Here is a 20,914-nt window from a genome sequence, read left to right as displayed (position 1 = left end):
CTAAACCCTAAACCCCTAAACATTAAAAATCTAAAATCTAAACCCTTGAACCCCTAAACTCTAAGACCCCGTTCATTTTTTGGTAAGGTATTTATCCGGGTAAATATACTTACCTAGATAAGTGTTTCCTAGAAAAGACATACCCGGTGTAGTACATCGCCACCTTTGCGATGAACCCGCAACACATTAAGCAAAATCGTGATAAACTCGTGGCCCACCAAGTCCAGTCAACACCCGAACCTAAATAAGCCTCAGAAAGACTTGTCCAAGAGACCCAAGCACACCTGAGTGTGCGATGAATCCACACTTGCTATGACATGCAATGAACTCACATCCCGCAAGTCTGTTCTTGTTGACAGGTTAGAAAGGACAATAGACCGAGTCCACGGCGAAGCCCATTTGTGCCTGGACACACGCAAACCCACGACAGCAAAGGACTTCGCGAGCCGCCACGTGGAATTCACGAAGTATTGACCGCCGAACGGTGACATCACTGTTGCCACATAGGATTAGTTATAATGCACAAAAAGGTAGTAGCACATGTGAGTAATGAGGGATTTCAAGAATAAGGAAAGTCAATCCTTGAGAAGATTCTCATGAGACATGTGGCGATACCCCAATAGTGCATCCAATACTTGACAGCGAGTCAAATATCCCTTCCTTGATATGGAGTGAATATCTTCATTTCATACCTTTTAAGATCTCGGAACCTCCTCCATAAATAGAGATCCTCCTCAAATTAGAACTCATCTGATCCTAAGCATTTACCACCAAGTACTCTTGAATACGCCCTAACTCTCCTATTGTGCAACTCTAATCTAGAGAACCTCACCCTTCCTTCCTCATGGGGCCTTCCTCTATCTTTCAATGAGACTGCTCCTCACCTCAGCCTTACACCTCTTACACCTGGGTAAGTGCATTTACCCATGTTCTTTTATTTCTCATGTAAATAAGGCAATGACCATTTTAGTCATAAAATTCAATTATTAAAAGGGGCATTTTTGTCCCATTCAAGTGTTGGCAACTTTCTCCCAGGTGGAAAAGTTATTTACCCACCTAGAAGATGGGTATCACTTACCCAGGAAAATAGATTTTCCTTGATCCCTATATAAGTCTGAAAAGAGAACATGGGTTTCTTGGTCAATGAGAATCAAAATCCCATTGATTAACTTCCCCCCTTTCAAAATCCAAGAAAAGAACGCCCCCTAAGCTCTAAAGTCTACACCCTTGTACCTAAATCCTAACACCCCCACAACCCTCAAATTAATGTGCAAAGAGCCTTTGGTTAGATGCATATATCGTCCAACCAGGTAGATGGATTGGATATGTGTAATGTTTATTACTGCTTACTAATAATTCTTTTGATTTGTTGCACAACGTATTGAAAACGATGCCAATAGATTGTGAACATATGCATACGGAATCATATATCTGATTTTTCTTCTTAAAGGGTGCGATATATAGGTAGTCTGCGTATAGCCTTAGCTTACACACCCAAAAGAGAAAACAATCTCTATTTTTAATCTTATCAGGCTCTTTTACAAGTACAAGGATTTATTAATTTTGTTCTCTCTCTCCCTCTCCCTCTCACAGAGGAAAAAGGCAACATGAATGTAAAATTTGTAAAGGGGAAGATTGGAAGGTTTTGTCTTGATCAATAAAGGCAACGCAGTTAGAGAGTCTTGGACTGTTGGCTAACCAATATATGACTGAGTGTCCTAATCAGTGTACCAAGCCAATTGAAGGAAATTTTATTTGGCTGTGTTTGGTTTAAAAGAAAACAGGAAGGGAAAGGTAGGAAAATCTGACCTTTTCATTCAAACCAAACACAGCCTTTGGGTGTTGTAAAACAACTACAAGGGATTGAAGTCAATAACCACAAATGCCCTTACTTTTCACCGTTTAGAATACACAAATTATACAAATGGTGTCAATTTATTAAGTTTTTAAAAGATACTAGTAGGGAACCCATGCGATGCAGGGGAAAACCCAATGTCTAATTTGCTGGTAAAAATGATCAAAAGGATACATTGAATATCGGCTCCTAGTAAATTTCTAAAAGTATATATACTAAATTATTGATTTTTTAAATATATTATTTACAAAATTACACTAATTTATCTTTTATTTTTCAATATAAGTTAATTAATAATTTTCTTTTTCTAAAATTTTCTAATATTATGCTAATTTATATTAATAAAAGAAATAATTTGTGTAATTATTGGTTCAAATTAACATTTTCCTTTACCAATACTAATTTATCTTTAATAATTTAAAATGAAAATCACACAATTTTTAAATAATTTTCCAAAATCTATCAAATGTAATAAAAATTCCCAAATTCCCAAAATATTCCAATAATTTTCAATAATTATTTACTACATTTTAAAGAAATTTTCCAAAATTACATTAATATATATATTTTTATTTTCTTCTCCAAAATTATGATATTTTGTTTGCCAATTTGCAAACTCCACCAACTCTTTCCTGGAGCTATAATTGTTGAATTTATTTTTCAATTTTATAATTTTTAATTAATTTTAAATAATATTTATAAAGAAATTATTGGTTGAAAATTTTGTATATTCATTGATTTCTAGTAAATTTTTCTGGAAAATAACACAATTTAATTGTTAGTGTAATAAAAATAATTTTAAGAAATTGTAACTATATTAAAACATTTATTATAATGATTACTCTATTTAATTACTACACCAAAATTCCAATAATGATTATTAGTGTAATAATTATTTTGAAAAAAATAATTAATATAACTACACTAATAATTATTATTGGAATTACAGTTATTTCAAAATTACTGTAATTACAGTATTTTGAAAATAACAAATTTTAGTATAATAATTAAATTAACTTAATAATTGTTATTACACTAATAAAATTATATTAATAAATTTCTGAAAATGTAATAAGGTGGAAATATATTTTAATGACAGGGGTATAAATGGAAGAAGGAAATCAAGGTCCTTTGACGATAACATTAAGCCATTCTTATTTTTATTAATGGGTAAGAAATAGGCGCATTTTAAATATTTTCAGTATAAAAATGTAACAAGTGGTTGTTAGGTTAGGGCTTCCAGTATCGGATAAAAAATGAATTTAAAATTGACAAAAAAGATAAAATAAGAAACAAACCAAGAACATTGGCCGTGGCACAATAACATGGTACATGTTTATTAATAGTGAATAAATGAGAAAAAATAGATACAATATTTTCTTTATTCATCGCACAATTGATTATAAATTGCCATAGTGAATGTCGAGTATGCAAAAACGACTGAAGAGAGAGAGAGAGGAGACATGACGAGTGCTATTCGGAGTGTGGCAGTAGGCAGTGGGATGAAGATGGACACAAAGGGCACAAGGACAAAAAAGACCAGCTCGGTAGGGTTGGAGTAAGGGCTTTTCACTCCTCAGCTTTGCTCAATACTGACTACTAAGGATAATGGATTGGAAAGAAACCCCTGATGCACGATACCTTGTAGGTGGGTTAGGTAACAAGCGCTGCACCCGCATTGGACCCATCCCTAGATTCCTGCCTCATCTCTCTCTCTCTCCACATGATATCGCCAATCAATTTACCCTTTTTTTCTTAATAACCATAGACATCTTTCACTAAAACAACTTAAAATATAGCAATATTTAAGAGTCCAATTGGTCCTGGAAATCTTTCCGAAAGAATTAGAATGGTCTATTCCCATAGTCTGTTTGATTTGTATAAGAATTGGAATAGGGTTTAATTCGTAAGGAAGGGAGAGGGAATAACCGTTCTCTCAAATGGGGGAATGCCATTCCGCCAAGAATTGGAATGGGATTCCGATGCTGCTCAACCAAATTCGAGTAAGAATGGATCATTCTGATCCCAATTCCAGGTCTCTATTCTTGCAAACCAAGCAGGACCAGTTCTTTTTCCTAACAAATACGACTTTCTTTCACTCTATAAATAAAACACTCATTTCTTTCTCAAAAATTAAACTTCAAATTATGAATATAGAAGCATGAATGTAAACCCCATTTTCAGTATAAACGTATGAATTTCAACTCCACTTCCCGCTTCTATTAATTAATAAGTATATATATATATATATATATATATATATATATATATATATATATATTGTTGCTATATTTTCATTCAAATGGAAACTTAAGTAAGCTATCTTTTATCTACTATGCTAAAATTAATTCTAAAGCGCTATATTTTTGTTGCTTTCTACTAAATCAAAATAAATTAAAAATTGCATATCAATAGTATAAGCATTTTTATAACATCAAACAGAAAAACAAAAAGTTGAACTATTGTAATGAACCTAGCTATATAAATAAAATTAAAAAGAAAACACACATAAATAAGAAGGGAAGAGGAAGAATATGTTATGTTCCTCACGACAGTTAAATAAATTAACCTCTTCCTGAGAACTTATACATCTTAATTATTATAAGCTATCCAAGCTTCTATTTAGCATCTTCTAATCGAAAAGTTGCTTTCTATGTCTCTTGTACCCCCTAAGTTTTTTTCGCAACAAAAAAAAGTTTCTCCTGATATATACATCTTTCTCGTTTCTCACCTCACTCTGAAGCCTCTCTCTATCCTAGTCTTTCCTTCACTCTCCTCCTCTCTCCAACAGCATGGCAGTCAGATCGTCATCACAGCTTTTTAGATCGATGACAATAGCTTAATCCATGACTTGCAATGGGATGGCTTTCTTCCCAGCCAATTTCATGCTACAAACTCCTCATCATGAAGACGACCGCCGCCCTCCTACCTCCCTGAATCCAATCCTCCAACAGTGCACGCCTCAAAACTTCCATGGTCTCTCTCTCTCTCTCTCTCAATTTTTCTATCTTCCCCCTCACAAATGCTCCCAACTTTTAATCTGTAACAATTATTTCTGGTGCCGCAGGTGTTGCATCGTTTCTGGGTAAGAGATCCATGTCATTCTCAGGTATTGATGTGTGTGAAGATACGAATGGGGATGAGGAGTTGTCTGATGATGGATCACAGATGGGAGAGAAGAAGAGGAGGCTTAATATGGAGCAAGTGAAGACACTTGAGAAGAACTTTGAATTAGGTAACAAGCTTGAGCCGGAGAGGAAAATGCAGCTCGCTAGGGCTCTTGGTCTTCAACCAAGACAGATCGCCATATGGTTTCAAAACAGGAGGGCAAGGTGGAAGACCAAACAACTGGAGAAAGACTACGAGCTCCTAAAAAGACAGTTTGAGGCAGTTAAATCGGACAATGATGCTCTCCAAGCTCAGAACAAGAAACTTCACGCAGAGGTATGAATTTTACATGTTATCAGTTCTGCACGATTGCATCAGTTGGTCCGGTACTTACATATATTTCTGATGAACAAGATCAGTCTGAATTTTGGGTATGTCGAGCTGAAATTTACATCTTTGGTTTCGGGGCTGTGTTTTCTCTTTGAAGTAGATCTTAATTAGATAGTTGATTTGTGGCGGAAGATGAGAATTATCAACTTTTGCGATTGGAACACTGTTGATTCTATAAAATGAGTCTCGGATTCCTTTTTTTTTTTTTAATGGATCTTAGCTTGTTAACTTTGAGAAGAACAAATCGAAAATTGTGCATATATAAGACTGCTGATTTTGTAGAAATACTTTTGGGTGCACTGAGAAAACTTTTTCGGGATCATGATTTCATTATTTTGAGAAGAACCCTTTAGGCAAGCTATTTAAACAAATTAAAAGAAGAAGAATTCAAAGGAAAGAAAAAGAAAAGAAAAAAAAAAGTGTGTTTTTTTGGTTTTCCCGCTTTCTCTACCTTCAATCTTTTTCTTTTGCGGTGGATTGCTTGATCATCAGTTTGAACTTTGAAGAGAAAGAACAATCATGGTGGCTCTCAAGAAACAAAACTACTCCCTTAGATGTTGAGGTTGGTTCAGAAAAATTAAGATAGCTATGGTTGCCATGTTATTTCTTTTATTTTTTACTGTAAAGCTGAATAGAACTGGATGCATTTCTCCCTAACTCATTCTCCATTTTTATTGGTTGGTAAAATGGGTGCAGATATTGGCTCTGAAAAGTAGAGAACCGACTGAATCCATCAACCTCAATAAAGAAACGGAGGGTTCTTGCAGCAACAGAAGTGAGAATAGTTCCGATATCAACTTAGACATCTCGAGAACGCCAGCAATCGACAGCCCTCTTTCTTCCCACCACCCGAGTAGACCCCTCTTCCCATCATCCATCGTCAGGCCTGCAAGTGTGGCCCAACTCCTCCAGAATTCATCAAGATCAGACCTCCACTGCCCAAAAATGGAACAAACTGTTCAAGAAGAAAGTTTCTGCAACATGTTCTGTGGCATCGATGAACAGCCCGGATTTTGGCCGTGGCCTGAGCAACACCATTTCCATTGAATGAAGTCAACACATGTTCGATTGGTAATCCATCGAGTTTAGAGAGAGAGACCGTATATGCTATTCGGTTAAGCTTGAACTCATTTCATCGTAATCTTTAGATTGGTGTATAGAATAGTAAATATCCACTTAAATCTCAGTTGAGTTGAACTGCAAATCAGTTTGGATGGAATAAAGCTCTGCTTATTTGGATTATATACCTTCCGCTTCCCGATATTTGAGGGATAGTTTGCGAGGATGGATCATCGAAGCATTCTAAGTTAATTTTAGTTTTTGTAACTTGGCACCTTCTTCAGAATGGCTTTGGATAAAGCTGTTTTGATGATGTAGGCTGAGTTCATATACGATATATGAACACAGTAACAGACTACATAGTAAAGCATCAATACTAATTGAGTAGAGAGAGAGAGAGAGAGAATCGGTGCACACATTCCAAGACGAAAGAAGACAAACAGAAGGTGGAGGAGAAAAACAAGGAGAGTTGGAAGGGGTCGTTCTCGTTCTCGTGAAGGAGACGTTGGTAATGTCCCGCTGACAATGGAAGGCATCGCATCATATTCATATACCCCTCTTCATTTTCATTTGTGGCTTTGGCTTCATAAAAGTCTTTTCCTCTTTGATAGAGTACATGTGACCTGTTGTCACGACTCCCATTCCCTGCCCCCCCCATTTCTCTGCTATCTGTCTGTCAAATGCGTCACCTGTATTTAACCTATCTTAACACGTACTACCCCATATTCTCTTGATACAGTTCTCTTCTGTAATCCAGTCAGTCACCTCTTTTAGCCTCTTTACCTAAAAGTGATACAATCATTATTTGGCGAAACTTGGGAAACGCAATCATCTAAGGGAAAAAAGGTTGAACTTGGTGGATGCACATATGTATAATATTTTCCAATGAACAGGTGAGAGAGAGAGAGAAACATTCTCCATCCATCCTTCGAATTTGAATTTGGATTCTATCATAATTTTTTTTCTCTCTTTTTTTTTTTTTTTCTAAGTATTGGTTGTGGTTGTGGGATATGATTCTACGTTAACATTGGAACTAACACACCTATAAGCCAGCCAGCCCTCGATTGGTCTATTTTATAATTAAAAACTTCATTTAATTTTCTCATAAATCAAAAGCCATCACTTTGACCTAATTAGTCACTTGCAAATAAGAGGTGGCATGCCTATTAACTAGTTTGTCCAGTCAAACAGTAAGGTCTCATTAATTTTTCTTTTGGTTATTTATCCGGGTAAATGTATTTATTTGGGCCAGTGCATTTTTTTGTAATCTTTTATTTCCTAGGTAAGTGAGATAATGGTCATTTTATCCTTAAAAACACAAAACTAGAAGGGACAATATTGTTTCATCATGTACCGGTATCTTTCTTTAGTGAAAAAGTTATTTACTCACTTGGAAGATTGTTATACTTAGAGAAAAGAAAATCATAATTTTTTTATGGGTCCTACATAAATGCACAAAAAGAAGATAAAAAATTTGATTAAGATCGAGGAACCACAATCCTATTGACGGACTTTCCCCCTTGGAAATTCGAAAAACCAACAAGACTACATTGAAATCTGCTAAGGGCCCTCGACACGACATGATCAAATTAGATAAGTAGGGATAAAAACCCAAGCAAAGGAAACTAATAAGCGTACCTCTAGTTCCATAAATATGGCGCACCAGATTGTACGTAGAATTGATCCATCAACCAATAAATAGGGAGGCATGCCTGTAACAATTAATAAGGAAAGAAATTAGAGAACAAGTAATAAACAAATCACTGAACTATGATCATAAAATGTGCCTACACATAGACATGCACAGATCGTTTTCTAAAGTGCACTACCCACGCCATTGTTGTTGAGACAAAGGATTGTCTGGAAAAAGAAGAAATCCACGTTGACATTTATGGAGGGAAGGAAATCGTTCGAGAACCCCCATTAATATATTCTGCTTTTTGCAAACCTTTCCCAAAGTAAAGTAGTAAACTCTGAGGAACTAAGTAGTTAATTCGTGAATTTATAACGTAAAAGTGTGATATTTTTTTAATAGGTAGTACTGTAGTGCCTAATTAATGAACATGGTTGTAATAACTGTACTGGATTAATATAATACCCAAGACATGGATAAGTCGTACCCAAGAAATTTAAACACATTAATCCCCAATCTGTGACAGCACAAACTAGTAATTTATTCAATTAGATCTTCTGGGATCAATCAGTAGTTGTGGATTTTTATTTATTTATTTATTTTTTAATTATGTGGAGGTGGACGCAGGGAATCAAGGTAGATTAGGCATGTAAATCATGCCGCAAACCGTAAACGGTAAATCTAATCTATCAGTGAGCATGTGATGGAGGTTTCGGGAACATGGATCTGAGACCAAACGAATTGGATGAAGACTGAAGAAGCATTAGAATATTAGCGAGTAGCGACGATGTATGCATATATAATTGTACAGACTATATATAGCTGAGGAAGGTGGTGTGGAGGAGCCCTTTTGTTTAAAGCTCTAAAATAGAAAAAAAAAATATATATATATATATATATATATATATATAAATATATATAAAAAAAAGAAGGTCACCCTAGTGTTGTGTGATAATTAACGTAAATTAGTAATGCAATTAATTTAAAACATGAAATTAAGGAGATCGCCCCCATTGAGCGACAATGGCCACGCTAATGATCATATAATAAATATTAAGCAAGCAATTATTAGAACAATTAAATAGGATGGAATAAGAGAATTCCCGGCATGTTTGTGATTGTAGCAACATTGAAATCATCATCAAATTAAGCTAAGACAAGAGAATATAGTGGGAAGGAAGGAGAGAGGAGAGGTAGCCTGGATTAATTAGGTATATATCTTAATTTCATTGTTTATTCACTCATGCATGTGTTACATGCATGCATACAGCTATATATATATCCATCCATCCATGAGGATGAAACAACCCATGCAGTGGGCGCAGGAGCAGGGACAGCTTTAATTTGCCACCTTGCTTGCTAAAGGACAAAATTGCTACCCCATCGTAATATATAAGGCCAATAGTGAAGGATGGGGCTCAGGCCAAGTTTCTGTTTCTAATGATTTTTCTTTTTTCACTTGCACATGCATGGTTTCTCTTTCTCTCTCTCTATATATATGTTTAGAGTTTGATGAATGATCTGTCGTCTGTCCATCATTTATGCTCATCATCGTGTTCTGTGTTTTGTAGGGTTGGGTTCTTCTGAATTCATCAACAGGAATCAGAAATAATATTACTGTTGTACACTCGAGAAGATGGCTTTGTGATTGTCTCATGCATGGGACCCATCCTTCAAATCAAACTGTCTTTTTCATTAAATTCTTGGGGTATGGGAAGTGGGAAGCCTAATTTGCTGACTTAAATTTAATTTGCAGGGAAGGACAAAGTTGCTAGGCTCCTGAGCTTGACACCTGACCTAAGAGAAATGAAATGAAATTAATAAAAATTAGGAAATAACCATTTTCATTAATTATGCAATGCGTGGATCTAACTCTTGTATGCTAGCTTTTTACGAACAAAATTCAGTGCATTTAGGTCATCCATCTTATTCATGATAAAACATATTTTTTGTTTCTTTAATAATTTATTTGTTCCAAATAAAAGCAAAAAAGTAGTAATAAAGTCATGGAGGAAGAAGTCGTGTCTACGTACACACATGTTCTCATTCAGACCTCTCTGATGAGCTGTCATTTTTCAAATTAACCCTGTTTTCCTGTCCCCCCTTTTTGTCATTGTTTATAGTTTATAATTAAACATGCATCTACTTTACTCTCCAGTCCTCCCCCTCTATTGTCTTTTATCCTTTTTTTCATAAAATAGCTCATTGAAATCCATCAGATTAATTTGGTTACATCTCTTTTATGAATCGGATGTATTTCATTTGAAATGACAATTTAAAATAGAATAAATGAATGTGAATTATTTGTGGAGGTTTTCTCCTTACATCATCTTCCATACTTACTATGGTTAGATGTTCCCAATGCACGGCTATAAGTGCTGTGAGATAGGTTCAACGAGGACTTTGTGCGTGGAAATTTGGATTCTTTATAGCTCCCAAAGATTTTGGGTGGCTGCAAGTGATGTGATATGGGCGTAAGGAGGATTTTGTGAGGAAATCCAGATTCTTATAGCTTCCTAAGATTTTGGTCAAATACTTACTCATACCACTTTACCTAACCATTTCTACCCCCTTTCACCACCAAACTATGGGGGTGTAAGGAGGATTTTTCTTTGTGAATGTTTTCAACTTTTCATTCTTGCTCAATACTAGGGTAAAAATTTTGTCTGAAATATAAATGGTGGTATTTATATTATATATATATATATAGAAAAAATACTAAATGAAAAAGTAGTTTTTGGTTTGATTGAAAATAAGGTTTTGTTTGGTAGCATTTCCACTTCAGGCTCAAACATTTAGAGAGACAACGCATTTCATGCATGAAACTTGTTTGGTTGGTATATATGTAGATTAGGAGTTGAAAAGTGTTTTGAGCAGTATTGTGTGTCTCATATTGACAATGCTACCTTAAGAGCCTGAATATACTATGATGACACAACATTACTATACTAATCTCTTATCCAATAATCAAATTTGAAAGTAAACATTTTTTAAATATGATTTATTCATCATTACACATAAATTAATTAACATTTAGATAAGTACAGATCTAATGCTTCTATAAGCATAAAACTAAAAAAAAAAAAAGAAAAAAAAAAACTTTGTTTTGAAGGTAGGATATACGGGTATTCATTGTGTATATATATATCTATCTTTGCTAGTATGTGATGCACTAGAATACATCTCTAGACTGCCATATAAGATGCCAACCAAGAGCCGAATCATTGGGTTGTTTCTTCAAATGGGCTGCTGATGGAGGAAACATTAGCACCATGCCTATGTCTTTGTTTCAAGTAAAACACGAACAAAATGTAATTGGTTAGGCCGTTTGAAGTTACAACAGCCAAACATCCACTTGAATACTTGATGTTTCCCCAACCCAACACCACTTGGGGTTATGTTTCTTGGAAAAACGTTTAATAACCATTTTAACTCAAAACAGTCTCAACCAAACAGAATATTGCCATTGAAACTAAAAGCACCTAGATGGATGGCACCCATGTGGCAATGTTTCAAGTAGACAAATGGTACCAAACAGAACCTAAGAGAAAAAAAGAAAGTGCAAGAAAAGATATTAAGGAATTTTTGTAAATTTTGTCTTTTCCTCACTTCTATGTCTCTCTCTCTCTCTCTGAAAAAAAGATAGCAATTTTATAGTTCTCTAGCTCTTACTTTTTATCAAATTCAAACCAGACATAGGTTTGATAAGCTTTATTTATACTTCTCTCTTACTTATTACCAAACCTACAGCTAAGGGGTGAGTAAGTCATGAGTTGGTCAAATCTAGCTAGGGGAGTCCGTAAACAGGTATAATTCATTGTAATTCTCAGAATTCAAAATTATCATAAGTGCAGCCCTTAACCCTGAGAAAGCAAAAACCCTTCTATTAATTTGAGCAAATCATGCATGCCGATGAGATTGAATAAGGGAGGATTGGGCCATTATTCATCCCATACTTGGCCCAACATCTGGAAGCGCCCTCCTGCACTCCAATTCCATATTTTGTAGGGTGAGATTGAGCTCGTCGTATATATGAAGGGCATTCCAAGTTTCAAATTTTCAATTGATCATCAGATGATGGGCATGGGCATGGATGTTCCGATAAAAATGATAAGTAAGGGCATATCTCAAGTCCTCAAAGCATCGCTTTCCAACCGTCAAATCGGTGGTGTGGAAAGGAAATGATCGATGCTGATGATCAACTCTAACGTAACAGGTTCTGTAATTGTATAGCTGCTAATTGCCATGTGAATTTCAAGCTTGACGTCGAAAAGAGGAACAACAAGACACACGATTTGTGGAAACTCTCATTGTCGTCGTCGTCGTCTCATTAATTGCTATCCATCAGGCATCTGCATCTACTTTTGGTTATATAATATACAGATACAGAGAGAGTAAAAATTGTAAAAGGAGAAGCCCTGTAGGACCTGTTGTACCATAGATCTACATCTACTGCGTTTACAATGAAAGCGAATCCATAAACCCGTCTGATTTTTTCTGTTTGGTTTTTATTGGCTACTAATTAAACCCATGTAAAATGCATGGCTTTCGATAGAAATTTGGTTACATTTTTTATTGAAGGTATATATATGAACTCTTAACGATGAATTTCCATAAAAAATTTTCTTAATTTTTTATAATTTAATTAAAAGTAGAGATAATCCGATGTGTGAGTACTAGAAGCTATGTAAACTCCGTGGTTAGAGGACTGAGGAGTGAGGACCCCCCTCACTTCCTTTCTTCTTTCTAATAAATAAATATAAAACTTAGAAATGAGGTTTCAAAAAGAAAGGGACGTTGTCTGGCTTCGATCTCTCAAATCCTCCAAGCCCAATTGATTTGTGGACCCCCAACAGAATATCCAAAACTAGGCAATGTCCAACAACCAGAGCTTTGCTCAGCTTCGCTCCGGCTAATAACTCTTACAGTGCACTCATTTTCCGTCCAGCTTCAGTTTTTCGCTACAAGTTCAGGAATGCAGGCTTAGCTTGCGATGGCCTCTGTAAGACCCATTTCTAGAATAAGACCTTTTTAAAGATCTATGTTTAGTTACAAACCGGGCCAAAAATCCATGGTACAAAGCCCACGTCCTAAAGATATCAGAATATGCAATAATAATAATAATAAGAAGAAGAAGAAGAAGAAGAAGAATAGAATGTGTAATAAAAGTAGTAATACTGTATTTCAGTAAGAAGATATTGAGCTTAGAAAATAAATAAAATGAGCTTGAAAAAAGCCTGAACTACCTAACATCTGAGCTCTTTCATGGTTGTTTAGCTAAATAAGTGTTTATAGGACTCATAGTTACAGACAAGAAAGTTTATGTATCATCCAAAACTAAGAACAAAAAAAAAAAAAAACCAATCAAATAAACCTTGTATACATTATACATATTTGCACTCTTCCCAAACTTTGCCTAAATATTTGAATATCTATATCTATATTATATATAAACGTGTAAATATAGTGTAAAACTTTTTTTGATTAAAATTACCCTTTACTTTTTTTGTTTGAGAAATTGTATAAAATTCATTTTATTACAGCTTTAATGTCAACTTTAATGGCTACTAAAATGTCCATAATTGTGTATTTAATCCATCTCTAATTCTAAGGTTTGAAAATATAACTTCAATTATTACTTCCCACCTCATTTAATCCCCTCTCTATAAGTCTTATACTTAAATTATTAACTCTCATTTTCTCTTATTAAATTAGATTTGTGTCAATATTTTTATCAATATAAACCCATATATTTTAAAACTGACTCAAAAATAAAACCATTTTTAATGAAAGTGATGGCTAAGCAATTCAACCATCCAAATCAAATTGATCAACCTATGAAGTCATAGTTAAGTAATAGAAAACATTAGACACATTTATGATATTTTTATTAATCAAATTAAAAAAATAAGTGTAATAAACAATAATTGTTTTTATTGGTAATGAAAATGAATTACATAATTTAGAACTGACCAAAAATGAAATTATTTTACTGTTTGTCAAAAATCACTAGTTCAAATTTTGGGTCAAACATGTTAACCTTTAATGTCATAAATAAATAATAAAAGTTAATAAAATATAAAAATGAAAAAAATACACAAATTTTGCAGAAAAAACATTCTGACACATGTATAATATCATATATTTATATATTAAACAAAAAGTTAGGGGTGTCCATGAAAAACCAAAAAATTGAACTGAACCGAGAAAACCGAACGGTTAATCGAACCGATCGGTTCAATTTCGGTTTGGAATTTCTGAAAAATTAAAAGACTGGTTCGGTTTTCAATTAACCTACAGAAAAAACTGGCGATTAACCAAACTAACTGGTATATATTTGTATGTATATTTTATATATATTTTTAATATATGTCACATATTTTCTATATATTATATATAAATATTTATTCATTATATATATTATATATAAATATATACTTATATTATATTTATAGTAATTTATTTATAAATATACTATATAGATTATATTTTTTAAAATTTTTATAATTTACTATATATCATTTATTATTTATAATATAATATTATACATATACTTATATAATATATATTATAAATATAAAATCTAAAAAGCCGAAGGACCGAACTGGTCAAAAACTAAAGCTAGTGGACTGATTAATTGATACTAGTTCGGTTTCGTTTGGAAGAAATGGAAAAACCGGTATCACTAGTTCAGTTTGCAAAATATGCCCATGGTTCGGTTAACTGAATTGTGGACACCCCTTCAAAAAGTAAGTGTGACATATTACAATTATTTTTACACACAAAAATACAAAAATGCCTATATTTGTGTATTTAATCCACCTCTAATTGTAAGGGTTAAAAATGTAACCACAATTATTAGTTTCCACCTCATTTAATCCCCTCTCATTAAGTCTTATACTTAAGGTATTAAATCCCATTTTTCTTATTAAATCTTATAGTTTTAAGTTAATTTTCACTAATAAATACTACTAATTAGATCTATGCCAATATTAGAAATGACAATGCTGCTCCCCATCCCCATCCCCATCCCCATCCTCATCCCCATCCTTGCCAACGGGGACAAGGCTATCCCCATCCCCGCGAGAATCCCCACTCCCCATGATTTTTTATAATGTCAAGCATTTTGTTTTAGTTTATTATTTTATTTAAAAATTATAAATAAAATAATTAAAGTTTACAATCCTATAAAAAAGATCTAAGCATATCCAACCATATTTTTAAAAATATTAATATATAGACATATGCATACATATATACATATATAGACATGCTTACATATACACATATGGAAATTGGGGTCCCCATGAGGTGGGGAGTGCTCTCCTCGTCATCGTGAGTGAATATCATCCCTATCCCAACCCCATTCAAAGTGCCTTGCAAGGATTAGGGAAATGAGGAAAATTGTCATTCTTAGCCAATATTTTAACAATATAAACCCATATAATTTAAAATTGGCTAAAAAACAAAACCATTAATTTTTTATCCAAGTGGTGGCTAAGAAATTTAACCATTTGAATCAAATCGATCAATCTACGAAGTCAGGTAATAAAAATTTTAAAATAAAAATAAATATAGAAACTTACAAAAAAATGTAGAAAAAATTAGACACATTTATGATATTTTTATTATTCAAATTAAAAAATAAGTGTAATAAAAAAGAATTATTTTTTATTGATAATGAAAATGAAATACATAATTTAGGGCTGACCAAAAATGAAATATAAAAATTAATAATAAATAGTTTAACTTTTTGGTTAAATGTGTTAACCTTTAATGTCATAAATAAATAATAAAAATTAATAAAGTATAAAAATACAAAAAATAAAAAATACATAAGTTTTGCAAAAAAAAGCATTCATGCACATGTATAATATCATATATTTATCATATTAAACAAAAAGTAAGTGTGATATATCAAAATTATTTTTACACACAAAAAATACAAAAAAATTGTAGAAAAAAATGAACACATCTATAATTCTTTATTTACATTACTATTAAAAATATGAATAAGATTGTGGAACTTTCTTTAAAAATACTCATTTTTTTAATTTATTCCATATTTAATTCTAAGGTCTAAATTGAAAATTGAGCTACTACTTTTCACCTCATTTCTTTTGACTATGCAGGGAGCTAACAGACTAAGTAGCTCTACCAACCTTACTTTCAATTTAGATAAAGCCTCATCAATCCTCTCCGCAAGGTCCCCCTACAAAGATGAGCTCTTCGTGGCTTCCGCGGGAGTTGGCGGCCAACAAACTACATAGGCGCCCTTACCGGTTGAGCCTTCCAAGAAACCCGTGTGAGCTGGCGACCTAAAGTTAGTAGTGCTGCCCCCGAAGGTCGAGCTCCTAGTAGCTTCTTGTAGGAGTGGGTGATCGACATTACGAAGCTGATGCAGTGCTATCGTAGCTCTAAGGCACCCACTTGCTCAGCTCGGCACCTTATAGGTAGCTCGACACCTAGTCAGCTCGGCACCTTACAGGTAGCTCGACACCTCATTGGTAGCTCAGCGCCTGGTCAATTCGGCACCTCATAGGCAAAACCTGCGGGCCACATTACTGCTAAAGACCCAGTCACCTCTTCGACACGGGCAAAGTAAAAAAAGAGTGGACTACGAGTCGCACCCAAAGCCTACGGGCCACACTATTACTAAATACCCAGTTGCTTCCTCAGAATGGGCAAAATCAGCAAAAGTGAACTATAAGTTGCCCTTAAAGCCTAAGGGCTACACTACTGAACTGGCGGAGACCTCCTCACCATATAGGCAGCTCGCTACTTACAAGCAGATCGCCACATACAGACGACTCCCAAGGCCTAAGGAATTTGATCGACACTTACTAGCTCGTGGTCTTACATGCCAAAAGAAGAATACTCCCTTCACTGAGTTACTCTCAGCTCGGGAGTGGGGGGAAAATGATGAGGGCAGATTTGGCCCTCCAGTGAAATTGTGACACGTGGCACCTCGTGACAACTAGGCGACGCCCAGGCAACAACTTACCAAGTTGGTGTCCCTCCCGGGCACCGGCCTGGCCGACCTGGCACAACCTAGCACATGATCCGACTTGACTGACCTAGCCGACCTGGATCAGCCTAGCACATGATCCGACTTGACTGACCTAGCCGACCTAGATCAGCCCGACACATGATCCGACCTAGCCGACCTGGATCAGCATGGCACACGACCCGACCTGGCCGACCTAGCAACCCATAAGACGCCCACCAATAAACTCGGCATGCATACCCCACGAGCTCGGTAGCTCACCAAGGAGCTCACCAAGAAGCTCGGTAGCTCACCAAAGAGCTCACCAAAAAGCTAGGCAGCTCTCCAAGGGGCTCGCCACATGCAGCTCGGCATAGCCCAAGGAGCTTGGCATAGCTCCCCTGGGCAGCTCGCCACTTGTAGGGTAGCTCGGTACAGAAGAGCAGTTTGGCGTATTGCAGAAAGATCTCCTACTTGACAACCGTACCTGACAGATCTGGAGACTTGCACCCACGTCTCTCGCCAAGCGGCGCCTTGCCTAGCAGAGCCGTACTCTGCAACAGTCGCCTGCACCCGTCGCCTCAGCTCTGACAGCGACGACTGCGGTAGAGAGACAGAGGCGGTTGTACCTGACTTGATAGAGGCAGTCACGCCTGATTTGACAGGACACCGCTATATAAGGACTCCGACCCCCAAAGGCAAGGAGAGAGAAGGAAAAAATGGAGGTAATCCCTGCTCTCTAGCTCTCTCATTCCTCTAATATCATCTTCAAGCTCTTGACAATCAGAGTGCTAACTTAGGCATCGGAGAGTCCCCGCCGGGTAAATACCCCCAGGCCCCCTGGTTCAGTTCTCGCACGTTCTTCAGCTCCCGCCGCCTACAAAGAGGAGGAAAAGATGGAGTTCTCGCAGGTCCCTCAGCTCCCGCTGCCTACAAAGGAGAGGAGATCACCTCATGTAGAGGGCAGTTGGGTTGCGCTACACCAGGGAGCTCCACCATCCTCTAAGTTATAGGCCGCCTAGGAGCAGGTCAAATGACGAGTCCACCAAGGTAGCTCACCACTAGGGAGCTCAGCATAGCTCTCCCCCGGGCAGTTCGCCATCAGGGAGCTCGGCATAGCTCTCCCCAGCTCGCCATAGCTCTCCCCCAGGCAGTTAGCCATCAGGGAGCTCGTCACCAGGCAGCTCACCACTAGGGAGCTTGTCACCAAGTATCTCGTCACCAGGGAGCTCGTCACCAAGTAGCTCGTCACCAGGCAGCTCACCACTAGGGAGCTCGTCACTAGGTAGCTCACCACCAGGGAGTTCATCACCAAGTAGCTCGTCACCAAGCAGCTCACCACCAGGGAGCTCGTCACCAAGTAGCTCACCACCAGGGAGTTCGTCACCAAGTAGCTCACCACCGGACATTTCACCACCAAGGAGCTCCACCATCCTCTCCTGGGACCAGGTCAAATGACGAGGCACTTAACCATAAAAAAATCGATACATCACAAAAAAATGGTACGTGACAAAAAACGGTTACATCAGAGTTTTCCTGAATTTATTCACAATTTTTTAGTATGTTTGAGAAAAGCATGATTCAAAACGTTTTCTTGAAAATGAACGTTTTTATTTTTTTTAAAGACGCGTATAATAGGCCCGCCAATTTGCTAACTATGCTTGGGATTGGGAGTTGGGAGTTGGGAGTTGGGACACGAGATCAGCTCACAAACATAAAATTTTGGGCTCCTGAAAGCCGATTGCAATATCCAGACAGTATTTCCGCATTTGTCTGGGATTCGGCCCAAAACATAGTTGTTCACCCAGCGCGCGCAGCAACCACACACTCTGCCCTCCCACCCGTCATCCAACCAAAGTTACCGAACCACAAACCAGTAACCAAAGGAGACACAAACACTTCTCTTGAACCACCCAACCGTCCATGCACCTCTCAAACGGATAAACAATGGCTTCCACTCCAATCCTCTCTCACCCTTCTGCAACCCCCAAAATTCTGCGAGTCTCCTCTAATTTATCCTCCAAACTATCATCTACCAACTTCCCCTCTAAACCCTCATGTAGAAATAGCAGACCCATCACAAAACTCTACGTCTCCTCGCCAACAAACAAACCCACCATCAACGCCCCAACCAAAGCAACGGAGGAGACCATCTTCTTCGACGGTGGAGCTCACTACGGCGATCTAGTGGCTAATCTCCTTCTGGGTTTCACCCTACTTTGGTTGCCGCTGACATTAGCGGCTGTTTCGAGGGCTTTCTTTCTCAGGTACAGGTTTACCAATTTGAGGGTGACTGTCATTTCTGGTCTAACGGGACAAGACCGGAGCGATTTTTCTTACAAAGTGATTAAAGACGTTCAAGTGGTGCCGCGTTTTATTGGCGAATGGGGAGATATTATTATTACATTGAAGGATGGGACGAAGGTGGACCTCAGAAGTGTGCCCAGATTTAGGGAAATTGCCAATTATTGCCTTTCGATGGCTGATCAATCGCTGGTTTCGGAGGTAAGGGAAGCTACGCCTAAAGGTTTCTGAGGGTCTTGTTTGGTTGATGGTTTTGTTGGGTGATCATTCGACAATACTTTTCAAGAGGTATGCAATAATTTTTCTTCTGTCCGTTTTACTATTTAGCAGAGATGGAAATGGGGTTTCATTTTGTTTTTTCGATGGTAATTAAAAGGCAAGTTGTTTATAATTTTCTATGTGCATTAATTTGTAAGAATTTGCTTTCCTGGTGAAATGAGACTCTGTTTCTTTAAATCCAACAAGGTAATCTAACTTTGAAAATGAGAGCTATATACAGAGCTATAGGCTTAAGTTATGGATGAAAGATGAATATTTGCCTTTATTGCATAATGGGTTGTATGATTACGTTGGAGTCCTATGATTTAATGGGGTAGTCAGTTATGATCATATTTGCATTAAAACGAATGTTCGACTGATATTCGTTAGAGAGGTCATGTGATGCGTTTATGACTTAGAAAATCTAGAGTGAATTGTCCAGTGATGATTGGGAACGTAGATAATATCGTATGATGGAGCTTATGTTATGCTAATACATTGTTCTTTATAGTCCGATAGCAGTATATACAGTTAGACTGTAATCAAGTCCTCATTGGCCTCAGGCTGTGTCAAGCATCTTTATGATATATAATAATTTATTTTATTATCTGGTCTCACTTTAATGGTTGAGTGGTCTCTTTTTTTTGTGGGGCCAGGTTGTGGCTTCTCTGTATACGTCTCATATACTTCTTTCTTTAGTAAAGTTTACCTTACTATTTTATCAAAAAATAATTTATTTTATTCTTATTAGGAACCAAATGGAATCAGTTCATCCTAGAAGTTGAGAAACTATTGAAGCTTATTTTGTTTTAACTTATGTGAATTTATTTTATTGCAAATCAAACCAATGGTGGAATCAGCGAAGTTTATATTATCTTAACTTCTATGAATTTATCATATTTGCACAGAGAAGCAGAGACTGTACAAGAAATGGTTATGTATCTTTTTGGAAGAAAGAAAAATGGTTATGGATCCATGTAAATTGTTTGATCATCAAGGATGTGACTAGTCTAAAAGATAAATGCAGTTGTGGAGACATATGTCTAGAGTACTGTCAAGAACTCCATGTGCACATATGAATAAAAGGTTGTGTCTCATCGTAGAGTCCCAGAGCTACGCTATGGTGATCAACCTTGCAAAGGCCAGATCTTGAGGTTCATACAATGTGAAAATAATCTTAGTGAACTCTATTGATGCTGTAAAAACAAGGCAGTCATGATACAATATAACAGGAGTGACAAGAAATCAACAACTCTAGACTGCATTTCTGCAATCCCTCGTACATCCTTTAAAATTTTATTCTGGAAAAGTGGAACTTCAT

General features: G+C 36.3%; 2 protein-coding genes across 3 annotated transcripts; both read left to right on the top strand.

Annotated features, from left to right (window-relative positions):
* Positions 1-4,324: 4,324 nt before the first annotated feature.
* On the top strand, positions 4,325-6,595 carry LOC104586767 (homeobox-leucine zipper protein ATHB-13). Its single transcript, XM_010244111.2, has 3 exons — positions 4,325-4,831; positions 4,923-5,299; positions 6,050-6,595. The coding sequence occupies exons 1-3, from the start codon at positions 4,702-4,704 to the stop codon at positions 6,398-6,400; spliced, it is 858 nt and encodes a 285-aa protein (XP_010242413.1). The 5' UTR covers positions 4,325-4,701; the 3' UTR covers positions 6,401-6,595.
* Positions 6,596-18,749: 12,154 nt separating this feature from the next.
* LOC104586766 (NAD(P)-linked oxidoreductase superfamily protein) lies at positions 18,750-20,639 on the top strand. Of its 2 annotated transcripts, none has more exons than XM_010244110.3 (2): positions 18,750-19,623; positions 20,345-20,469. In XM_010244110.3, exon 1 carries the CDS (start codon positions 18,979-18,981, stop codon positions 19,564-19,566), a length of 588 nt encoding a protein of 195 aa, XP_010242412.1. In that variant the 5' UTR covers positions 18,750-18,978; the 3' UTR covers positions 19,567-19,623; positions 20,345-20,469. The 2 variants fall into 2 exon arrangements, with proteins under 2 accessions (XP_010242412.1, XP_088758738.1); XM_088902612.1 differs by lacking the exon at positions 20,345-20,469 and adding an exon at positions 20,502-20,639 and having other exon boundaries at positions 18,751-19,623.
* The last annotated feature ends 275 nt before the right edge of the window (positions 20,640-20,914 follow it).

The sequence above is a fragment of the Nelumbo nucifera genome, chromosome 4 (assembly GCF_055504915.1).
Source record: "Nelumbo nucifera cultivar China Antique chromosome 4, China Antique-T2T, whole genome shotgun sequence".
NCBI classification, from domain to species: Eukaryota; Viridiplantae; Streptophyta; class Magnoliopsida; order Proteales; family Nelumbonaceae; genus Nelumbo; species Nelumbo nucifera.
This window is presented reverse-complemented; position numbering and strand designations above follow the sequence as displayed.

What these genes read in the sequence shown, in the direction of transcription:
- LOC104586767 (XM_010244111.2), top strand. Translation starts at nt 4,702, where the DNA reads ATGACTTGCAATGGGATGGCTTTCTTCCCAGCCAATTTCATGCTACAA. An exon ending in CACGCCTCAAAACTTCCATG is followed by an intron (nt 4,832 to 4,922) that starts GTCTCTCTCTCT and finishes CTGGTGCCGCAG; the next exon opens with GTGTTGCATCGTTTCTGGGT. An exon ending in ACAAGAAACTTCACGCAGAG is followed by an intron (nt 5,300 to 6,049) that starts GTATGAATTTTA and finishes AAATGGGTGCAG; the next exon opens with ATATTGGCTCTGAAAAGTAG.
- LOC104586766 (XM_088902612.1), top strand. Translation starts at nt 18,979, where the DNA reads ATGGCTTCCACTCCAATCCTCTCTCACCCTTCTGCAACCCCCAAAATT.